The sequence below is a fragment of the Hakea prostrata genome, chromosome 8, assembly GCF_041222555.1.
Source record: "Hakea prostrata isolate BN-2017 chromosome 8, UWA_Hpros_2, whole genome shotgun sequence".
Lineage (NCBI taxonomy): Eukaryota > Viridiplantae > Streptophyta > Magnoliopsida > Proteales > Proteaceae > Hakea > Hakea prostrata.
Window position 1 is genome coordinate 51,503,346 of NC_142607.1, and position 21,395 is coordinate 51,524,740.

The 21,395-nt window shown below is 38.6% G+C and overlaps 1 protein-coding gene across 1 annotated transcript in view; it reads left to right on the forward strand.

Annotated features, from left to right (window-relative positions):
- LOC149008485 (syntaxin-22-like) overlaps positions 1-19,972 on the forward strand; it is a 57,011-nt gene extending 37,039 nt beyond the window's left edge. The window contains exons 5-7 of the mRNA XM_089164767.1: positions 18,436-18,593; positions 18,733-18,833; positions 19,687-19,972. Of these exons, the coding sequence (XP_089020893.1) occupies positions 18,436-18,593; positions 18,733-18,833; positions 19,687-19,752 (325 nt within the window). The 3' untranslated portion in view covers positions 19,753-19,972. The remainder of the gene's footprint in view (positions 1-18,435; positions 18,594-18,732; positions 18,834-19,686) is intronic.
- Positions 19,973-21,395: the final 1,423 nt, after the last annotated feature.

The window sequence follows — 21,395 nt, forward strand, 5'->3', positions numbered from 1 at the left end:
GTCCCTTACTTGGAGCTCTCTTAAGAACATGTAGGATGTGGCATACAACTTCCCAATGAATTTTCTTGGAGAGTACATAAACTGGCTGACCAGTCCTGCTGCTAAAGTGTCAGGCCTTGTGATGGTGAGATAAATCAATTTACTGTCTACATCAGGAAGTTCTTCAAACTCTTCACTCAATGGAACCAAACTTTTGATGGGGATCCACAAGTATATCTATTGTTTTGGCAGCAAGAAGGCCAGTAACAGTTAAGAGATCAAGAACATATTTCCATTGGGATGTGAAGCACTTGGATTCCCAAAAGAATACTGGAGATGACCCAAGTCCCTCATTTGGAAATGTTGGTGAAGATAGGTTTTTCATGGTTCAAGGTCTCGCGATTGATGTAACCAAGCGTCTTGGCCAGTCTTCAAGATTTTCTCAAATAGAACCGGCAGTTTTAGGGATGAAACCAGTGCTGTTTGGGGTTAAGATATCTGAGGACAGCAGCTAATTTGCACTCAAAATGACCTACGGTTCAAGTGTTTTGTCTTCCAAACCTTGGACATGTGAATAGGGAAGTCTAGGGTTAAGTGGGGAAGGTTTCAGGTTTCGGCCATGTTAGTTTTAGGTCTGGAGTTTGAAGAGAATAGTTCTGTTTTTATCAGAATTTAGTTTGCAGAATTATTCGTCAAGCTATGGTTCAGAACTAGGTTTCCTAGTTGGCTTAGGACTCTTAGTTAGGACTAGGGTTTGGAGGGGAGGTAGAGAAGGTAATCCCAAAAGGGTTTAGGGTTTGGGAGTTATGAGAGTTATAGTAAAACTAGGATTAGGATTAGACTAGGGTTTGGGTTGATCGATTGAGCTGAAATTGGAAGGGAATGTCACTAGAGTTTGGGGAATTATGTTCATAAAGTTTGGGACAGATCTAACAGTTAGATATAGATTTGATCTTGAATTTAAGGTCTAAAAACAAATCCGAAAATTGCAGAAAATTTCCAGAAAAATAGAAAAAGGGTGATAGGAGCATTAGTTTTATGGTTTTGGGGTTTGGAAGGGTGACTAAGGCTAGGGGAGGGGCTATCCTTATCTGATTGAGGAAGAAGGCTGCTGGTTGTGTTGAATGATTACTGTAGTTTGATGAACACTTAAGGAAGATAACTCTCAAATTCCTCCGTGGCTCTCCAAATTCCTCCGTGGCCGTCCCAAGAAGACCACGACCTGGATTTCCTCCAAACTCAGATTTGTATTCAATTCAACTTGAAAATTACATAGCTGGAGGGCTTTATTTATAGCCTTCAAATTAGAAATAGAAAAGGACTGAATTGGTAAACCAACTAGAACTCTAATTGGCTTATCCAAACTAACTTAACTTCAACTACTACTCAACTACTTTGACATCATAAAACCCTTTAACCTTTTTATTTTATTATTTATTTTTTTGGGTGGTCATAAAAAAACTCTTTAACTATAGAAGACTCTAATCCAAATTTTAATAGTAGATATGGAGTCCTAAAAATAAGGAGATTAAAGTGGACTCAAATTGTGGGATCCCAACCTAACTGGGAATCTCACCTAAACAAGGACTCTCAAGTATTTTGCAAAATAATAATCAGAAAAATAAAATAGAAATAGATCTAGGGTCTAGACAACACACTAGACTCAATGGGAACTAAACCTAAGACACCCAAAATATGTCAAGATGACCAAAATACCCCTAGACAGAATTTGGCTATCCCTTGGTGCACCTTTTGGGGTCTATTTTGTGGTCCAAATCTAGATGGATTTTATGTGGTTGGGCCTGGTTACATCAGCAAGATCTCGGTTTTGTGAGACCTTGAGATGAGACTTGAAACGAAATGTAGAAACTTGTAAATCTCGGCTGAGATCTCGGTCCAACCAGATCTTATCAAGTTGAGACATCCGTTTCAACTCGAATTCTGCCCACCTTGCTATTTTTCGTCTTTTGGCCAGATCTTTCATTGAGAAAGTACCCGGATCTCCCGCGAGGCTCCATCAACACTCCATTTAGCTTAACTACAAGAGCTAATCAATAAGTATCTAGTGATTTTGAAGCCATTCTTCAAGTAAGGTGAGTGTTCTTCTCAAAATTCAATTTATTCTTCAAAAACTATGTTCTACTTTAGGTAAGGATGCAAGTTTGGCTTTGGTGGCCCTGACTCACCCTGTCCAGCCCTAAGCACAAATAGGGCTTGGGCTTAAGAATTTTTCCCTAAGAAATATTCTGGTCTTGGGTTGGGATTAGTGTTTGCCCGTCTCGACCCATCCCTGACTTTGGCCTTGATCATGACCCTGGTTTTAATGACCTTGATTTTGGCCCTTTAAAAATTGTTTTATTGTTTCATGGACAAGGAAACAATATAGAGTTTGAGTTGTTTGATATGCTATGCATTTTATTTTTAGTTTGCCTAAGTGTATATATATATATATATATATATATATATATAAAATAAGATTGTTTTTCTTATTGTTCATATAAGTGAGATATTATTGATATCAATATCAAGGATATAGATAGTAAGCTTTCTTTCTTTCTTTCTTTCTTTTTTTTTTTTTTTCTTTCTTTTTTTCTTTTCCCGGGAGAAGAATATAGATTGTAATCAAAAGCTTGGAAGATGTGTTGTTTGTTTATTAATTTATCTTTTTTTTATATCAAACAGTGTGGATTTAACAAAAGCTTAGATTATGGATGTTCTATTTTTCTATTGTACATCTAATAAGGTATTATCCTACTATTGGAAGTTTGTTTTCTTTAATTTTTCATTTTAAAATTAATTGGTCTTCATTTTGTGAAGTTCCATTTGGATTTCGATTTAGTTATGGTATGCTCTATATTAAAGTTGCTTGGCTACAGCCAAGGTCAGGGATAGGGCTGTCCCGGACATGACCAACCCAGCCTGTTCCAGCCTTTTTAAGGACAATTAGGGCAGCATAGGGACGGGCTTGGCCGTTAGGGTTTAGGGTTAGGGACAAGGATCTTAGGCCCTGAATTAGGGTCAGTGTGGGAATGGGCTTACCTATAAACAGTTAGGGTAAGGATCAAGTTTGGTAAAGCCTGGCCCAGCCCATCCCTTTTGCAGCCCTAACATTAGGTGTTAGATGTAGATTAAATGTATGTTGAACATCTTTTCCCAATATATACTTTCATAAAAACAAATATATATATATATATATTTTTTTGGAATCGAGTATTTTGTAAATATATATTTTGTGTTGACTTCATGAGGTTATAACACTAGATTGCTTTGTGAAGCCTACACACTTCGCCTAATGCACTTCGCCAAGGTTGCTCTAATTATTCCTTTTTTCTGAAGATCACCATATAGGAGAAAGTTTTTTAACATCCAGCTGAGTGGTCAATCAAGATTAATTACCAGCTGAGTGGTTGAGATTAACTACCAAACAAGGAGATGAGAACCCAAACTGGATCCACTCTAACCACAAGATAGTGTGTCTCAAAGTAGTCTATGCCGTATGCCGTATGTTTGAGTATAGTCCTTAGAAACCAACCTGCTTTAAGGCATTCAATTGACCCATTTGGAAGATATTTGATAGTATTGACCCAATGTCACCAGGAAACATCTTTATTAGAGGTCAAATCCATTAGAGACCATGTTTGTCTTAATAATAAAGCATGCCTCTCAATGTCATAGTAGCTTTCCACCTAGGATGAGAGTGTCTCATGATGAGTTTTAGGGATAATAGCAATAGGTAAGGAGGTGATAAATGACTTACACAGTGCAGAAGAAATAGATTTAGCAATTGGATGTGCAATGCAAGTACCTTTACGGAGAGCAACTGGCTAGTTCGGATGGTTTGCTGAATCAACAAGTTGATCAGGATGAACTTGTTCAGGGGCTGTGGTAACATTAAGCGCTGGACTGGGCTTTGGGGGCTGCCTCCTTTTATACATAAGCATCGTCCGAAGCTCCACATCAGTTGATGGAAGCAAAGGAATAAGAGGGCAGCAATCTGGACCACAGGGAAACCCTCTGACAAACTGTTGAGAAAAATAATTGTGGTAGAATGACTTAATTGATCAGTGTGATCTTAAGCCCTCTACTTATAATAAAGTGAAAAAGGATTATTACATAAATACCCTTACTTGGGTAACAAGAAATAGAAAATTACACAAACTAAAACTCTAACAGAATTGAACATTAATAGGACTCAACCAACACTCCCCCTTAAGTTGAGCCATAGATATTAGTCATGCCTAACTTGCCTACAATAGGAAGGAAATCTCCTTCCTTCAAACCTTTGGTGAAAATATCTGCCACTTGGTCTCTGGACCTCACAAAAGGCATGCAGATAAGCCCTTGTTCCAACTTTCCTTTGACACAAAACCTATCAATTTCAATGTGCTTAGTTCGATCATGTTGTACAGGATTATTGGCAATACTAATGGCAGCCTTATTGCCACACTATAGAATCATAGGATTTGGAACTTGGACTCCGATATCTTCTAGTAGGCCTTTCAACCATAGTAGCTCACAAACTCCATGAACCACGGCTTTATATTCAGCTTCAGTATTGGATAAAGCTACCACATTCTGTTTTTTACTCCTCCAAGTAACAAGATTACCTCCAACAAAGGTGCAGTAACCTGAAATTGACTTCCTGTCAGGAGATCCAGCCCAGTCTACATCAATGTTTGCTTCTACCCTAAGATTATCAGTGGGTGGCAAAAGTATTCCTTTTCTAGGAGTTCTCATCAAATACTGAAGTATTCTGGTAACAACCTTCATATGAGCTAAATATGGATCATGCATAAATTCTCTAACTATCCCCACGGCATAAGCAATGTCTGGCCTAGTGTGAGACAAGTAAATAAGCTTCCCTACCAACCGTTGATATCTTCCTTTGTCCACTGGTTCTCCCTCTTTTTCCTTAAGTTTAGCTCCAGCCTTAATAGGGGTATTAACTATTTTACACCCCAACATTCCCACTTCTAATAATAAATCTAGGACATACTTCCTCTGGGATAGATATATACCCTTCTTTTACGAGCCTCCTGAATCCCTAGGAAGTATTGTAATTTCCCTAGATCATTTATCTCAAACTCTCTGTTAATAATATCCTTCAACCTTTGAATTTTCTTACCATCATTCCTTGTGATGACAATATCGTCCGTATAAACAATGAGAAGTGTGATATTGGTACCTGACTTCTTAACAAACAGTGTATGATCAACATTGCTTTGTTTGTACCCAATGGAGGTCACTGCCTTCTGAAGGCATCTAAACTAGCATCTAGGAGACTGTTTTAACCCATAAATTGACCTCTTCAACTAACAAATTTTCCCTGCAGCATTGTTATTAGAGAAACCATGTGGGATTTCCATATAGACTTCTTCCTCGCACTCCCCATGCAATAAGACATTCTTTACATCTAGTTGGTGTAAGTTCCAGTTTTTGTTCATGGCTATAGACAACAAGACTTTGACAGTGTTCAGTTTCACAACAGGGGCAAAACTCTCCTGATAATCAATCCCATATGTTTGGGTAAACCCCTTTGCAACTAGTTTAGCCTTCAGCTTGTTAACGGATCCATCCACAATTTTGTTTAACCACAAACACCCATTTACAGCCCACAGGTTTTTTTCCTGGAGGAAGTGTAACCAACTCCCAAGTATCATTTTTCTTCATTGCCTGCATTTCCTCTACCATAGTTGCCTTCCATCTCTTATCAGCGTAGACTTCCTTCCAATTTTTCGGAACAGAAATAGATAATAGAGAGGATATAAAAGCACAATAAAAGTTAGACAAAGTTTCATAAAAAACATATTTAGCTATAGGACGTTGAGTACAAGATCGAACTTTTTTTCTAATGGAAATAGGAAGATTAGAAGAAGATACCTGAGGGGGAACAATAGAACCTGATTCTGGAGTAAGGGACTGAAGTGGTACCATGTCACTTTTCTCCACCTGCTTTGGCTGATTATAATTCTTCCTCTGATAAGTCTGCACCTCCTTATTATGGTCAATCTTGTTTTGAAAGACCTCAATAGTGTGCCTCACAGGAGTGGTCTCCCCCTGACCATTCATCGAAATAATGCGTCACCCGTTCCGTTGATATGGACACATCTGAGATTACCAAATGCTCGGGAGTTCTTCTATTCAATCCCTTTCCTTCTTCTTGTTGCTGGATATCTCATTCGTACACATCTTCTCTGTTTCCCACGTTACTCGTAATGTGGAAGTATCGGCGTAATTTTATAAAGTCATTCAGTTTGAATACTACATGAAGAACATAAGCCAGATGACAGAACAAGGAGACCTAGGATGTAGAAGATCATAACATGAGTGATTCGGCAAGTTCTTCTCATGGTTCAGAAAACGGAGGGGGAGAATTAGAGTCCTCAAGTATACTAGCCGAAGTCTCCCCCTGGTTAAGAAACTCTTCTTTAACTCCTAAGTTGTGTTGTGGTGGTGTGTGGGAGTCATTGTGTGTGATAGGAAGGTCTAAAGTTGGAAAAAACACCTTCTCTAAGACTCTCCCGCTAGAGAGGTGTATAGTAAAGGCAAGACTCATTAAAAATTACATCCATAGACACAATAGTCTTTCTGGAAGGAGGACGATAACATTTGTACCCTTTCGGAGTAGCAGAATACCCCATAAATATGCATTATGGGCTGTGGAGAGCCAGCTTACTCTGGTGGGCTATAATTCTGGCATAACACACAACCAAATACCTTTGGGGAAAGAACAAAATAGAGGCTCCTTGGAGAATCTCGTTAGAACATTTAAAATTAAGTATCCAACTGGGCATCATATTCATAAGGTAAGAGATAGTGAATATAGCATCACTCCAATATCGGTCAGGGACATTTATAGCAATCATAATTAAACGGGCTATCTTTAAAAGCGACAACCCTATTTTGGGCAGCCGTATCAACACAACTAGTCTGGTGTATTATTCTAGAGTCAGAGAGATATCTCTGAAATTCACCATCAATATACTCGGTGCCATTGTCACTGCGAATGATCTTCACAATGGCATTGAATTGAGTTTTAATTATATTATGAAAATCACGAAAACATCGGAAGACCTCATGTTTTTGTTTTAAAAGATAAATCCATGTAGAATGAGAGTGACAATCAATAAAGTACCTATAGCCAGTAACAGACACACGTCAGTAGGGGCCCCACACGTCAGTATGAATTAGCACAAAAGGAATAGATTTTCTATTATGAAGAGAAGGTAAATAAGTAAAACAAGTCTGCTTTGTAAAAATGCAGGTTTCACAGAAAAATTCATCCTTGTTACAAGAAGAAACTAAATCACGAAATACTTTCTTAAGAGTTCCTAGAGGGGGTGACGTAACCTATGGTGCCATTGATGAAGGTCTAATATTACTAAATGGACCTAATTAGAAGATGCAATAAGAGTATAAGTAAATCCTCCAATCGGCTCCAGCAGATAAAGTCCATTGTCTAGTTTACCACGTCCAATCTCCTTCCCCGTTACTAGATCCTGGAAGACACAAGTAAGGGATGGGAAAATGTCACTTTACAATTCAAGTCATGTGTAAGACTAGTGATAGATAACAAGTTAGTAGAGAAAAAGAGTACACGTAAAACTTTAGATAAAGAAAGTGATGGAGAATGCTGAATGGTCCCTTTTCTAGCAATGGAAGAATAGGAGCCATCAACAATTCGAACTTTATATCTTTTCCAGAAGTTGGAGAATAATGTAAGAAAAAGGAGGATGAACCTGTCATATGATCTGTGGCTTTTGTATCAATGATCCAAGGAGCAGAAACTAAAGAAACATGGAAGCTTGTAAAAGTTTTACCTGAAGTAGCAAGGTAGGAATTGGTATGGGTAGTGGAGGAAGCAGTAGTAGAGACTGTACCGGCAGTAGAAGACTACCGAATATGTCGCAGAGTAGCTAACTCCTGTGAAAAACCAATGTCTGCAGATGGTGTTGTGGAAACCATCTTAGAAAGATTAGCCTTCGATTTTCCTCTTCTTTGTGCCCTTTTCTGTTTAAAATTAGCAGGCTTCCCATGGAGCTTCCAACAATTGGCCTTATTATGATATGGTTTGTGACAGTGCTCACACTTGACAATCTCCTTGGCTGAATTAGATTTAGTGCTAACAGACTGTAAGGTTGACTTCTCCACAATAGGAGTATGAAGCATGGCTAATCAACGCCTTTCCTCACACTGAACTAGGGCATAAGACTGTTCTAGTGTAGGAAAGGGAGAACGACTCAATACTTACACTTTGATCTGATCATACTCCACATTCAAACCTGCTAAGAAGTCATATACCCGAATCTTATCAACATGCTTCCTATAGGTGGCCACATCATTTGGATTAGTGGGGTGATAATCCCCATACTGATCCAAACTCCTACCAAAGAGATCGCAACTTTGCATGATATTGTACCACAATCAGTTCCTTTTGGGTAGTTTCATGAAGCTTCTTTTGTAGCTCATAAACATGCATCATTTTATCTTTTTTGGAAGTTGGAACATAAGGTATGAAAAAGGAGGATGAAACTGTCATATAATTTGTGCTCTTGTAACAATGATCTAGGGAGCACAAACTGAAGAAACATGGTAGCCAATATAAGTCTTACCTGAAGTAGCAAGGTAGGAGTTGGTATGGGTAGTGGATGAAGCAGTAGTAGAGGCTGTACTGGCAATAGAAGACTACAAAATATGTCTCAGAGTAGCTAACTCCTCTTGTGAAAAACCAATGTCTGCAGGGGGTGTTATGGAAACTGTCTCAAAAAGATTAGCTTTCGGTTTTCCCCTTCTTTGTGCTATTTTTTGCTCAAAATCAGCAGGTTTCCCATGGAGCTTCCAACAATTGGCCTTGGTATGATATGGTTTGTGACGGTGCTCACACTTGATAATCTCCTTAGCCGAATCAGTTTTAGTGCTAACAGACTGTAAGGCTGATTTCTCCACAATAGGAGCGTGAAATATGGCAAATCAACGGCTTTCCTCACACTAAACAATGGCATAAGACTGTTTTAGTGTAGGAAAGGGAGAACGACTCAATACTTGCACTCTAATCTGATGGGTACTCCTCACTCAAACCTGCCAAGAAGTCATATACTCGAATGTTATCAATGTGCTTCTTGTAGTCACATCATTTGGGTTAGTAGGGTGATAATCCCCATAATAATCCAACTCCTTCCAAAGAGATCACAACTTAGCATAATTTTGGGCCACAATCAATTCCTTTTGGGTAGTCTCATGAAGCTTCTTTTGTAGCTTATAAACCTGTGCACATTCCCCAACTGTCCATATGTTTCAGTAGTAGCTTTCCAGATTTGGGCTGCAATATCAAGTAATAGGTATCCATGAGCAATATTTGAAGTCATGGAATTCAAAATGAATGATATAATAAGAGAGTCATTCGAGATCCATTTATCCTATGAAACACCTGTGGTGGGAGGTTTGATAGTGGTGTCTGTAAGGTGTCCAACAAGTCTTCTTCCAGCAATAGTAAGGTAGGCATATCAATACCAAATCAAATAATTTGTTCTATTAAATCGTACCGAAAGAGGATGAAGAGTGGGGTAATGTTTGGAGCTAGTGGAGGCAGTAGTACTATCAGGGATTGCTATCCCAAAAAAAACTGTTTGCAGTTCTTCTATCTTCACCCTTTCAAAACAACTGAAACAATCAAATTTAGGGAGTTATAGGACTCAAAAGGTGCATAGGGTAAGTAACACCATTTCTTTCTTTCCTTTTTTTTTTTTTTAAAGTTATGGAAAATCACAAACAGGCCCTTGAAGATATGTGAAATCACAAATAGGCCCCTGAAAATATGTAAATACAAATAGATCCCTGAGAGTATGCAAAATTACAAATACATCCCTAAAAATTTGCAAATTCGCAAAAAATAAGTCCCTGAGAATATTTAAATTTACAAAAGAGACCCCTGAAACATCATTATATATTTTTTTCTTTTTCTTTCTTTCTTTCTGGGCTAATAGAACTGTAGGTTAGAAAGGGAAAAACCAAGACATGGTTCTACCAGGATTGAGGTGGTCTGGCCATGTGAATTCTGCTGCTGGAAGGCAGTGATTGATTCTTGCGATTCCAAAAAAAAAGAAACAAAAAGGTCCTGCTGCTGGAAGGCGATGGGAATGGGAAAAGGAAGCAATGGACTCTTGCAAGATTGATTCTTGCGATTCCCAAAAAAGAAGAAACAAAAAGTTCCTACTGCTGGAAGGTGATGGGAATGGGAAAACAGCAGCGATGGACTCTTGCGATTCCAAAAGAAGAAGCGATGGAGTCTTGAGGTTTCAAAAAAAAGAAAGAAAATAAAAGAGAATCGATGGTTGCAGGTATGGCGAAGAGGTGAAGGGCAGCAGTGGTGTAGTTGCAGTGGTAGCAGGTCTAGTTGCAGAATCGAGAGAGAGACACGATCATTGCTTTTCTTTCCTTTTTTTCTCTAATCGATTTTTGGCTCTGATGCCATGTTGAGAAAAACGATTGTGGTAGAATGACTTAATCGATCTGTGTGATCTTAAGCCCTCTATTTATAATAAAATGGAAAAATGACTATTACATAAATACTTGGGTAACAAGAAATAGAAAATTACACAAACTAAAACTCTAAGAAAATTGAACTCCTAATAGGACTCAACCAACACAAACCCTTCTGGAGTAGAGTAATATGGTGTGTCCTCAAAAAAATGTAACATTGGCATTAACAAACTGACGATTGGAGATAGGATCAAAACATCGGTAACCTTTTTGTGTGCAACAATAGCAAAGAGAAGTACATTTCATAGCACAAGGGGAAAGTTTATCAATTCCAAGGTGTAAAGCACGGAGAAGACAAACACACCCATTAGGAATTGCAGCAGCAAAAAGCCAAAAACTCAAGATAACAATCAACAAGTCATTCGGACGAGGTACTAACCTCTCAGGGATAAAAAAACTAGAAGTTGTACAACCATTCTTCAATCCGAAATAGAAGTTTTAGAGCTTCTTTGTCTCATCGAATCTTCAATCAAGAGAATGCAGCGTCAGGTGCTGCTGCCCCTCCAAATTGATGCCAAGAAGGCCTTCAAACTTGCAGCGATGGTCTTCAAGATAACATGTATGTTTCCGAACTTCAAAAGTTTTGAACCGAAGGTATTATAGAGGACCTATGGCTCTGTTACCATGTGAATTAGAGAGAAAAGAGAGAAATAAGAAGATCGTTTTAGGCTTGGTGTGGAGGCTCAGAGTGAGAATCGTGAGCTCTCCTCTTTACAAATCTCTTATTTATAAGCTGTTTACAATAGGTTCCCAATAAGAATCATTATAGAACTTTAAGTAGGAATAGAACACCTAATCTCATCAATCTAGGACTCCCAGATTTGCCTATTTTCCCATCGTGAGTCAGCACCTGCTGCTAACTCACGATGGCTCTCTTGTGTTCCAATTTTGACCTTCTAACAGAGAAACTCATGACACCCCTCCAATTGTGCAAACCTTACGAATAAGTCGACTACTTTAGCACCGTTTAGGACCGTTTCCAGTTAATGATTGGAACCAAACATTTTTTGATATGACCAAAATGCCCCCTATTTATTAAAATGACTCAAATGCCCCTTAAACCCTATTTCCAAAGTTGAACTTACACATGAGGTAGAATCCCATCAACCATCTTCCTCACCCTTCCCTCTCTCTTCTTCCTTTGTTCCACATGAGAACCCCCTCCCTCCACCTCCATCACCGGCAACCACCGCCATTGACCTTCTTCACTTTCCCACTATCGATCCCTAAATATGATCTCGCAGCCAGTTCTTGAAAATTGGGAGAAGACAGATGTCTCCTCCTCTACCCCCATCTCGAGATCCATGAAATGCAACGAAGGTGAGGACTTTAATGAGGTGAAAGCTTCCTCAAACCTGCGTATTGCCCTGGATGGTTCTACTGATGGAGGTGGGATTGATGATAAAGAAGAAAAGCATTCCAAAGCTGTAATTTTGTCTTCTGCTGATGCACCTGAAAAGGATGTATCTTCTATTCCGCTTGCTCCTGAAATGCAATTGTGAACAACAATGTTGTTGAGGGAGATGTTGCACCGGGTTCCAAAACCAGAAAGAGCGGTGGGTGCAAGGGTACAAGTGTGATGGAGGTTCAGTGGAGCGCATTTCACATTGATGAGGCTGAGGCTTTCGGAGAAGTGGTGGTGGGTTCGGTTCATACTGAGATTTCCGGTAACAAGCTGGGAGACAGTTCAGGAGATCTGTTGGGAGGAGTGCTTGGATAATTCAAGCGCTGATTCTATTGAAGGAAAATCCTAATAAATTCGACTGGCAAACTTAGATCTTAGTGCTTGTTTGTTGAAATGGTTTTGCAGCTTGCATGGAAAAGCTTTGCTCAGTTGTGAAGGAGGGAGAGAAGATTCTCTCTACTCTAATGACACGCCGATCAACTAGAAAGGTGATTCTCTTCCTAATTATACCATCAGATTTCTCTAATGTGTTGTCTTCTTTAATCTTCAAACATTGCAGTCTCCTCTGGTTCTTGAGGGATAGGGTTGTTGTTTGGGAATTGAAGAGATGAGTGAAGAGAGTTTCTCTTCATCCATCTCTTAAAAATAACAGTTTAAAGAAGATATAGGGATAAGGATAGAATAGGAATTTCATTTAGTAAATTGAATCTATCTATTAACAGGGTAAAATCCCCCTCAGCCATTAACAGCCAGGGGATGGTGTTGAGTTTTGTGGACCTATTTGTAAGGTTTGCGAGTTTTTTTTTTTTTTTTTTGGGGGGGGGGGTGTCATGATTTCGTGCCAAAGGGATGAAATCTCACCTTTCCTGAAAGTTTTGGTTGAAAACTCCTTAAATATTTGATATAGATGTTGTAGGAGTGTTATTGATGAAGTCTAGTAGGTGTCGACCAATACTCCCGCCCCCAAACAAAGTAGCAGGGGAAAAGAATGAGATGACAGAGATTAATCGAGTCGAGAGTTGGGGGATATTTATAACAGAAGTTGGACCGAGATTGAACCGGATCTCAACTAGGACCTAATCGTCTCAGTTTTTCAAAAACCAAGATATCTCTTGAGTACTCAAACCATGTTAATAGCCTAAGAATCAGGATGAAGGCTGGCTACAAATTTTGTCACATGGAACTGGCACCCTTTTTTTTTTTTTTTTTTATAATTTTTTTTGGTGGGCGTTTTTTCTTGCCGCCGGGCCCGCCCGGGCCCGCCCGGCCCCGGCCCCTGCATCCCAAGCCCAGCCCTATATGGTATAATTTGAGTCCATTCCCGCCCTGACCCTAGTTCAGGGCCAATAATTATTGTCCCTGGCCCTAAGCCCTACAGGGCCAAGCCAAGCCCATTCCCGCCCTAATTGGCCCTAATTGGGCCGGGTCGGGATGGGTTGGCCTTGATTGGCCCTGATTAGCCCTGATTGGCCCTAATTGGCCCTGTCCATGTCCCTGGCCCTAATTGGCCCTGTCCCTGTCCCTGGCCCTAATTGGCCCTATCTCTGGCCCTGATTGGCCCCGGCCCCCGTTGTCCCCCGATTGGCCCCGATTGGCCCCGGCCCGATTGGCCCTGTCCCTGGCCCTGATTGGCCCAGGCCCTAATTGGCCTTGTCCCTAGCTTTAATTGGCCATATCTTTGGTCGTAAATATCAAATGTAAGACAGGTAGTAATTAAAATACATATTAAAGTAATTAAATACTTAAATTCCAAACTCAATTCTGGAAAATAAAATATTAAAGATGTCAACAAATAATCCAAAACTTAGATTCAATATGTATTTAACTATTTATACCCATTTATGTATTTCTCTCTCTCTCTCTCTCTCTCTCTCTCTCTCTCTCTCTCTTTCTTATTCTTTTTTTTCCTTTGGTTTTTCTCCAGCAGCAAAGAGTTAAAATTATTCATGAAATAGAATAAGTAGAGAGAAGAATTGTAATTAAATTTAGGCATATTTGAAAGTCAAGTCAATTATAGAGAATGTCACACAAACTCTTTTTGTAAACTTAGAAACATCATAGATTCATAATTCAAAAGGAATCTGATAAATGAAAATTTTATCTTCAAAGTCAAGAATTTAAGCCGTAGGTAGGTGTGTTTTCATTCACAACTGTTCAATAAATTGATATCTTTATTCAATACAAAAAAAATCATATTCAAAACCTTGTTAACAAGTAAATCGACAATAATTTAGTATTCAACAAAAAAAAAGTATTTTTTTCATAGTTAAAGAAAATAATGTTTTAGTTACAAACATAGCTATATGTTTTTAATAATTTTTTTTGAAATATCACAGTAGATTTGTTAGATATTCATGATGAGAAGTTAGGGTATAGATTTGTTAGATATTAATTCTTTATGTAATAGTTTTTATTATTTATAATATATTATCTCGCCTTAGTCAAAAAACAAAATCCATATTTTATTGAACTAAAAATGACTTTGTTGGAAAAATAAAAATTACCTTAAAAATAATATAAAAAGTGAATTTATAGTCTAATATGATCAAAGTGACTAAATATCAAAATCAAGACTCATATCAATGTTAGTATGAAGATCAGGGTAAAAATCTAGTACTGTAGTACATGATCATCGTCAAATTAATATTAAGATTAGAGCCAAAATTAGGGTCAGGATCAGGGCCAAAATCAAATAGATGCTTATTACAATGGTAATGAGGTTATAGTTTATTTTTATTAATTTTCTACAAAACATGATCATGTTTTTAAAATTTGACACGTGTCAAGTATCCACATATATGTATTTAATTCCTCTCCATGTGGGTGGAGGGTCCAGAGTCTTTAGACTCAAATCAGGGTCAGGATCAGGGTCAGGGCTAATATCAGGGCCAAGATCGGGGCTAGGATCGGGGGCTAGAATCGGGGCCAAGATCGGGGCCAAAATCGGGGCCTGGGTGGTTAGGGCCAAAATCGGGGACGGGATCGGGGCCAAAATCGGGGCCAAGATCAGGGCTAAAATCAGGGCCAAAATCAGGGCTTGGGTCAGGGCTAAAAATCAGGGACGGGCCGGGATGGGCTGGGCGGGCCAGAGAGTAATCCCAGGCCCGCCCTTGGCCCTAGTTCAGGGCCAGAATATTTTGGCCCTAACCCGGGGGGGGGGGGGGGGCGGGCCGCCAGGGCCAAACTTGCACCCCTACCTATGGCTCCTCAAGATAGCTAAGTACTGAAGCAATCATTGAGGCACCGTTTGTTTGCAAATGTGGGGTGGGGAAAAAAACATGTGGGCCCCATATGTAATGGGGTGAGGGAGAAGGAAAGGAAATGAAGGATTTTGTAGACAAGTGTTAAATGTGGGTCCCACTTTGTTGTTTTTCACACTTTTTTCACAAAATTTCACCTATTTTGTGGGGTTTTGAAAAGGCATGGGATGGGAAAGTTAGCATGCCACCTCATAAGACAAGCTCCTCAATTCAAGGAAGCTTGTTTGCCAGCTTTCCCACCCTATGAACCAAACAAACCACACTTTTAGGATTTCATGGAAAAGTTTGTTTTTTCAAACTTTTCCCACCCTACCTTTATTCCAACAAACAAATGGTGCCTAAGAGATTTGTCCCCTTGGAGAAAGTGGAAGTCTCTCATACAATTCATATGTGAAATATTTTTGTTTTGGGAGTAGGTTCAGCAAGATCACCCCATACTTATTGAGCCAATGTATGAAACATTACATTGGCAGCAATAGGGGGTTCAACAGAATCAACACTATTCCACAACCAAATTTTAACAATTGAATTCTCAGTCATCCTTCATTATGGGCAATAGCAGTAGTAGGATCCTTAAATTAACTTTGGAAGTGTCTTCCTTAATATGTTTTCTTTTTACTTTAGCGAGCTTCCACTGCTCGTGCCTGTAAGTAAGTTGACACACCATTCAGTTTAACTTTGGTGATTCAAACATGAAGTACATCACTGGTATATTTGGACTCAGATATTGATAATAACAGGGGCAGCGAATAAGACTACATCAAGTCCAACACAGAGCCAGAACAAGAGCTGAGATAAACTCAATTTCAGAAGAATATTAGCAGTGGAATTATCGAACCCATTGTCAAAATAAACCCCCAAATAATCAAAACAAGTAGATGGAATAGAAGTACCTGCTTGGTACCAAAGTGATACTAAAAAAAAATTCCAGAAACAGAGGTTGCAACAATCTCTGAGGAGAAAAATTGTAGGTCAAATCAGACCTCTGAAACAGCACCAGACTTGGGTCAAGTGTCTCTTTTAGGAAGGCTTAGCAAGCCCTAAAAGTAATAGTGGCATTATTGAGGCTGTGTTTGGCATAGTTTTTCTTTTTGATTTTTACCTATTTTTCGAAAATCAATAGTGAAAACCATTTTTGGCTGAAACTCAAATTATTTGGAAACCTCTGGTGATCACCTAACTACAAATCCTTTCAGTAATATTTTAAAAGAGTGGTGAATATATACTTTCTTCACCCATCTTTTAGCTCAGTTCTTTTAAAGAATCACAATAAAACCAAGACGATGACAATCACCGTCGGAATAGTCTCATCTTCAACTTAGAGCCCGAGTGGCTGACAAGTTGTTTCCTCCCTTCACATGCAAACAAAAACCTCTCGTCTTCCCTTCCTTTCCTCCCCTCTGAATTTTCTAATCTCTGTTTAGAGACAATATCCAAGATCACACAAACCCAGAAAAATATATATTCACCATAGCGATCTTTATATGTTATACTACATCTTGTCTTGATTGAGTTGTTGAGAGTCTATTTCCACCAAGAACAATTTTTCTCGTGAAGAAATGCTGCGTCTCGGTCTGTGCAAGAGAAGAAGAGATGGATAGACCAAGAGGGTAATGCAAACACAATAGAAAATATTATAAAAATTATATTGGACTCCAGATGGAAATGCAGAGATAGCCAACAATTTAATTTTGAACTTGTAATGTTTCTGGTAAAGATTATGAAATAGAGAATGTCTCATGACATGGGTGGCACCATATTTGCTGTGACCATAGGGTTTATGGAGAGATTTACTCAGGAAAATATAAAGTTGGAAGATGAGAGAAGAGTTCTTCTCTAACGAGGACTATTGAGCACATCCACAACCACATGATGAGCAAAGGGACACGCATCTGCCTTTCCTGAGCTCTTCTCCTTTTCAACAGGGATTCTGGAGAGGAAGTAATCAATGAAGAAGCCACCCAATGAATCTTTTGAGGTCAGAGCTAAAATTGGCATCCATACACTGTTGGGGTTACTCGGCATTGATTCATACTTGCATTTCTCGCCCTGCCCATGGTGGCCTGATGTGAACTCCATGACCTTCAATCGCCATGAACCTCACCCTAGGTTCACTAGCCCTGTTCGTGGTGTTGAGAAACGACCGGACAAGTGAGAAGAGAAGTAGTTTTATAAAACATTGCACATTCACAATTTTATCCTTTCATAATCTCACGTGGGTTTTAAACCCACTGCAGAAAGAGTTGAAAATAGAAAATCAAAAACAGATTTTTACCTATTTTCAGTTTTCTATTTTTTTCAGTCCTTTTTAAACAGAAATAGTTGCCATAAATGGTACCAAACACAGCCAAAAACAATTTCTTGGGCAAAAACCAAAAAGAAAAATCATACCAAACACAGCCTAAGTGCCAGCAACAGCAGACACTAGAAATACAAAATTCTGGAAAAGAAATTCCCTGAAATTCCATTCTGGCAATTGAGCACTGTAAATCAGACCTTGAAGATTTACTTCTTCATCTCAGATATAATCTGATTTAAGAATCAGCAATTAGATTGTACAATAGCTACAAAAAGTAAAGATTGAGAGAACACCAAAAGAGATGCTCAAGATAGAAAGTTTTTGATTTTGAGCACTTTGGATCTGAGTCCGCTGCTCTGATACCATAACACGGTAGCACACCTGTGAAACCAGAACTGAGAGCAAGAGAAAAGACGAAGAGAATTAAGAGAATGGAAGGGAGGGAGAGTTGCGCAACATGCAGCAGCTTTCTCCCCCAGAATGCCTTTATATAAAGAGCTCAGATTAGGAGAAGTTTCCTAACCGAAAACATTACAAAATAAGAAATAGGTCAAGACAGAATATTAGAGAATTTAGAGCCTATGACAGGTTAATTGGACTCTTTAAGTACAAGTGAAAAAAAGTAAAAGGAATAAACCATACATAAACTAAAGTTCCACGACCAAAAGTATACCTTCACGGTACCAGAGCTGTGCACCCTTGCACAATGTTTTAACAGTATCAAAACACTTCACCAGAAAGTTAGAAAAACAATATCAAAGCATACTATAAGTTAGATTATTCAATTATATTAACATTGGTACTGTATGTTATCTTCATTGTCCCTGGATCTGCAAACCAACTTTGAGTCTCTTGAAAACCATTTTTACCATGCTTTTCTAGCTTTGGATGGTTAGGAATGAAATTTTGCTCACGACCTATTTCTCTTTGAGCTGAGATTCTGATTAGTGCAGACAAGAGGTACTACTGCTGGGTAATGAAGTTGCATTCAATGAAGCTATAATAGAAGAGAGGGAGCAGGGAATTAAAGATATACAACAAGAAATTGGACAAGCAAATGAGATATTTCGAGACCTTGCTGTTCTGGTTCATGAGCAAGGAGTGGTGATAGGTAAAGACAGGAAGCTTCTTGAAGTAATTCTTGTTAAATGTCTAGAAACCCTTCCCTGTTGCCCAGAAACACTGCCCTTCCCCCCCTTCAACCAAAAGATTTGAACTTTTGCTTATGATGTTGTATGTCCTTGGAACAGATGACATTCAATCGAACATTGAATCCTCATCTGCTGCAACAACGCAAGGTAAAGGGCAACTCTCAAAGGCCTACAAGAATGTTAAATCTGGATCTTCATGGGTAAGCATCAAATATAATGTAGCATCTGGAACAGGATTGCTTTATTTCTGAGCATGTGTTTCTCTCTGGACTGTTAGATGCTTTTATGTCCTTGCTGAGAACTGTAAGATAGCTATTATAAGAAAGAAAAGGTGAAAATAGTGTGGAATACAGAGTCAGCACTAGTAATGCTAGCTTATGCCATCTGTACAACTTGCACATACAAATGCTAATAGACCCTTGTACTGCAAGCCCACCCTTTTGGAAATGGTAATGTCAAGTAAGAAATTGTTTCTAGAGTCTTTCTTTAGATAATCCCTGGTCCTTTTCAAATTTATTTATTTATGTTTTCCTTTTTCGGGGGGTTGCTCTAAAGCTTTATCTATTGATTTTCTCCCCTGGTGAAGCTGCTACAGTTGCATGGGAGATACTCGCTCCTGATATTAACGAATCTTATGAAGGATAATAATACTTTTTTTTTTTTTGGGGGGGGGGGGGGGGGGGGGATAAATGAAGTTTGTCAATTTTAGATTACCTGTATGTATACACATAAGCAAAATGCAGTTAGAAAAGGCAATAAGAACCTTTGGTTCTATTGTAAATTTCTCACTCAAATAGAATTATGGGAAAAATAGTAGAATGCATAGTGAATACTTATGAGAATCTGGACAAAAAAAGCAAGGAGATGATTGAGGAGCCATTAGGAAACTGATTTTCTTAGTCAATTCTAGACCTCGAATCTACATGGTAAATGCACAAATTAGGTATGAATGAATTCTGTAGCATAATGCATGTTTTGATATCTGTTCTTCTAACAGTTTGTACTTGTCTTTGTTTCTCATCCTACTTACCTTGTCTCTGTTTTTTCAAACAGTGTTGGTGGGTGCTGGTGATTTTCGTATTAGTGGTGGTCATTCTCCTTGTTTTTCTTATCATATAATACGCACTGATATTTGGTGTTCTAAGCAAGATGGTTCAGTTGTGAGAGCGATGCAAGTAGTGTAAATCAACAGAAATTAATGTCTAGCAAGCAATGTTAAATTGCAATCAACTTTTTCATTTGTTTATTTTCAAAGATAATGTATCATACTTCTTCCTAGTCTAAGGTTCTCAATTGATTTTTTTGTTTTTTTTCCTGTTGGCGTCTACAAGGGTGGTCTTAGTAATTTGTTGACTCTACTCTAATTGTTGAGTCTGAAGTTCCAAAATTAAATCTAAACATCAAAGCAACTGAAGTTGCATGAGTTTGAGAACTTCCACTTTTCTCTGCCTGAAGGCCCTGAACTTTTGCCTTTTTTTCAGGGGATACTATCCCAATGAAGCCTTGTTTAACCTGTCATTGTTGTGGGCGTAAATCAGAAGGGTCACACAAGCATGCACACATGGAGGGAGGGACGGAGACATTGGCCATATGGGATTTAACTTTAGGTCTGAATATGAGATTTCACGAGTTCTGTAGTGATGAAGTTGAATCTCTTACGAATAGATTCTCAGGAGACTAGCATTTATGGCTGTGTTTTTTCCACCTCAAGTTGAAAACAGCAGGTTTCCTTACTGGTAGTTTTGAAATTAAAGAAAGTACCAGAGCTCATGGTAATGGTTATAGAGTTAGCTACGAGACCAAATAACCATTAAATTGTTAACCAGAGGAGAAGGCGGCACTCGTCTAACTTCGTTGTTTCAAAAACTCCACTCGTCTTATTCCGTAACTATGAGGAGTTCAATTTCCATGATTGGAAGTTGGGTAACATCCGTTCTTACAACAGTGGAATCAGCTTGTCACTGAGATTTTTAATGGAGAATTTTGTGAGCGAGAGGTTAAAAACTTGAACTCGTCTTCCGAGTGAGATTTTAATTGCCCAAGAAACAATTTTAATCTTAGAGAGTCGAAATCATAACCAATCGAGCCCCTTGAGTTAATCCCTGAGTGATTCAATTTATCAACCAGGCCTCACTAGCACCATTAGTTTCACTTGGTTTTTATTTTTCAATTTTTAATGTTACTCAACATCTTAAGTTTAAAAACACTTCCCATGGATCGTATATCCAAAACTTTGTGAGGATTTACAATTGGGGGAGAAAGAAGTCATAGACGGTAGAGGAAGAAGAAGAAATGAAACCTAAAGTTTCTCATTCACTATTATTCTTATCTTCTTGAAAAATTTAACTTCTTTAGTTAGAAATGACAGGAGTGTCTATATATATATATATATATATATATAATTGTTAAAGGTCTATATATTTTCACCCCATAGGGGTTCTATTGATAAATTAGATAACTCGGAGGATGGTATTAATCTTACGGGGTGCTGGGGTGGCATTAACTTTAGGTGATATCTCAAGGGGTGGTGCTGAAAACTTTCCACAGATAAATGACTTGTAAGACCCACCAAGTCATGGTTCTATCAATGGGAGCACCTATACTGATTAGACAAGGAAACAACTCAAGGACCAGATTTAACAAGTCCAGTTTTTGTGTTGCATTGAGAACTTCTTGGCACTACCCGAGTAGTAGGATGACCTCTTCGGAGCTTTCAAATACTACCCAAGTAGAAAGATGACATGCACTCACAATGAGAGTTA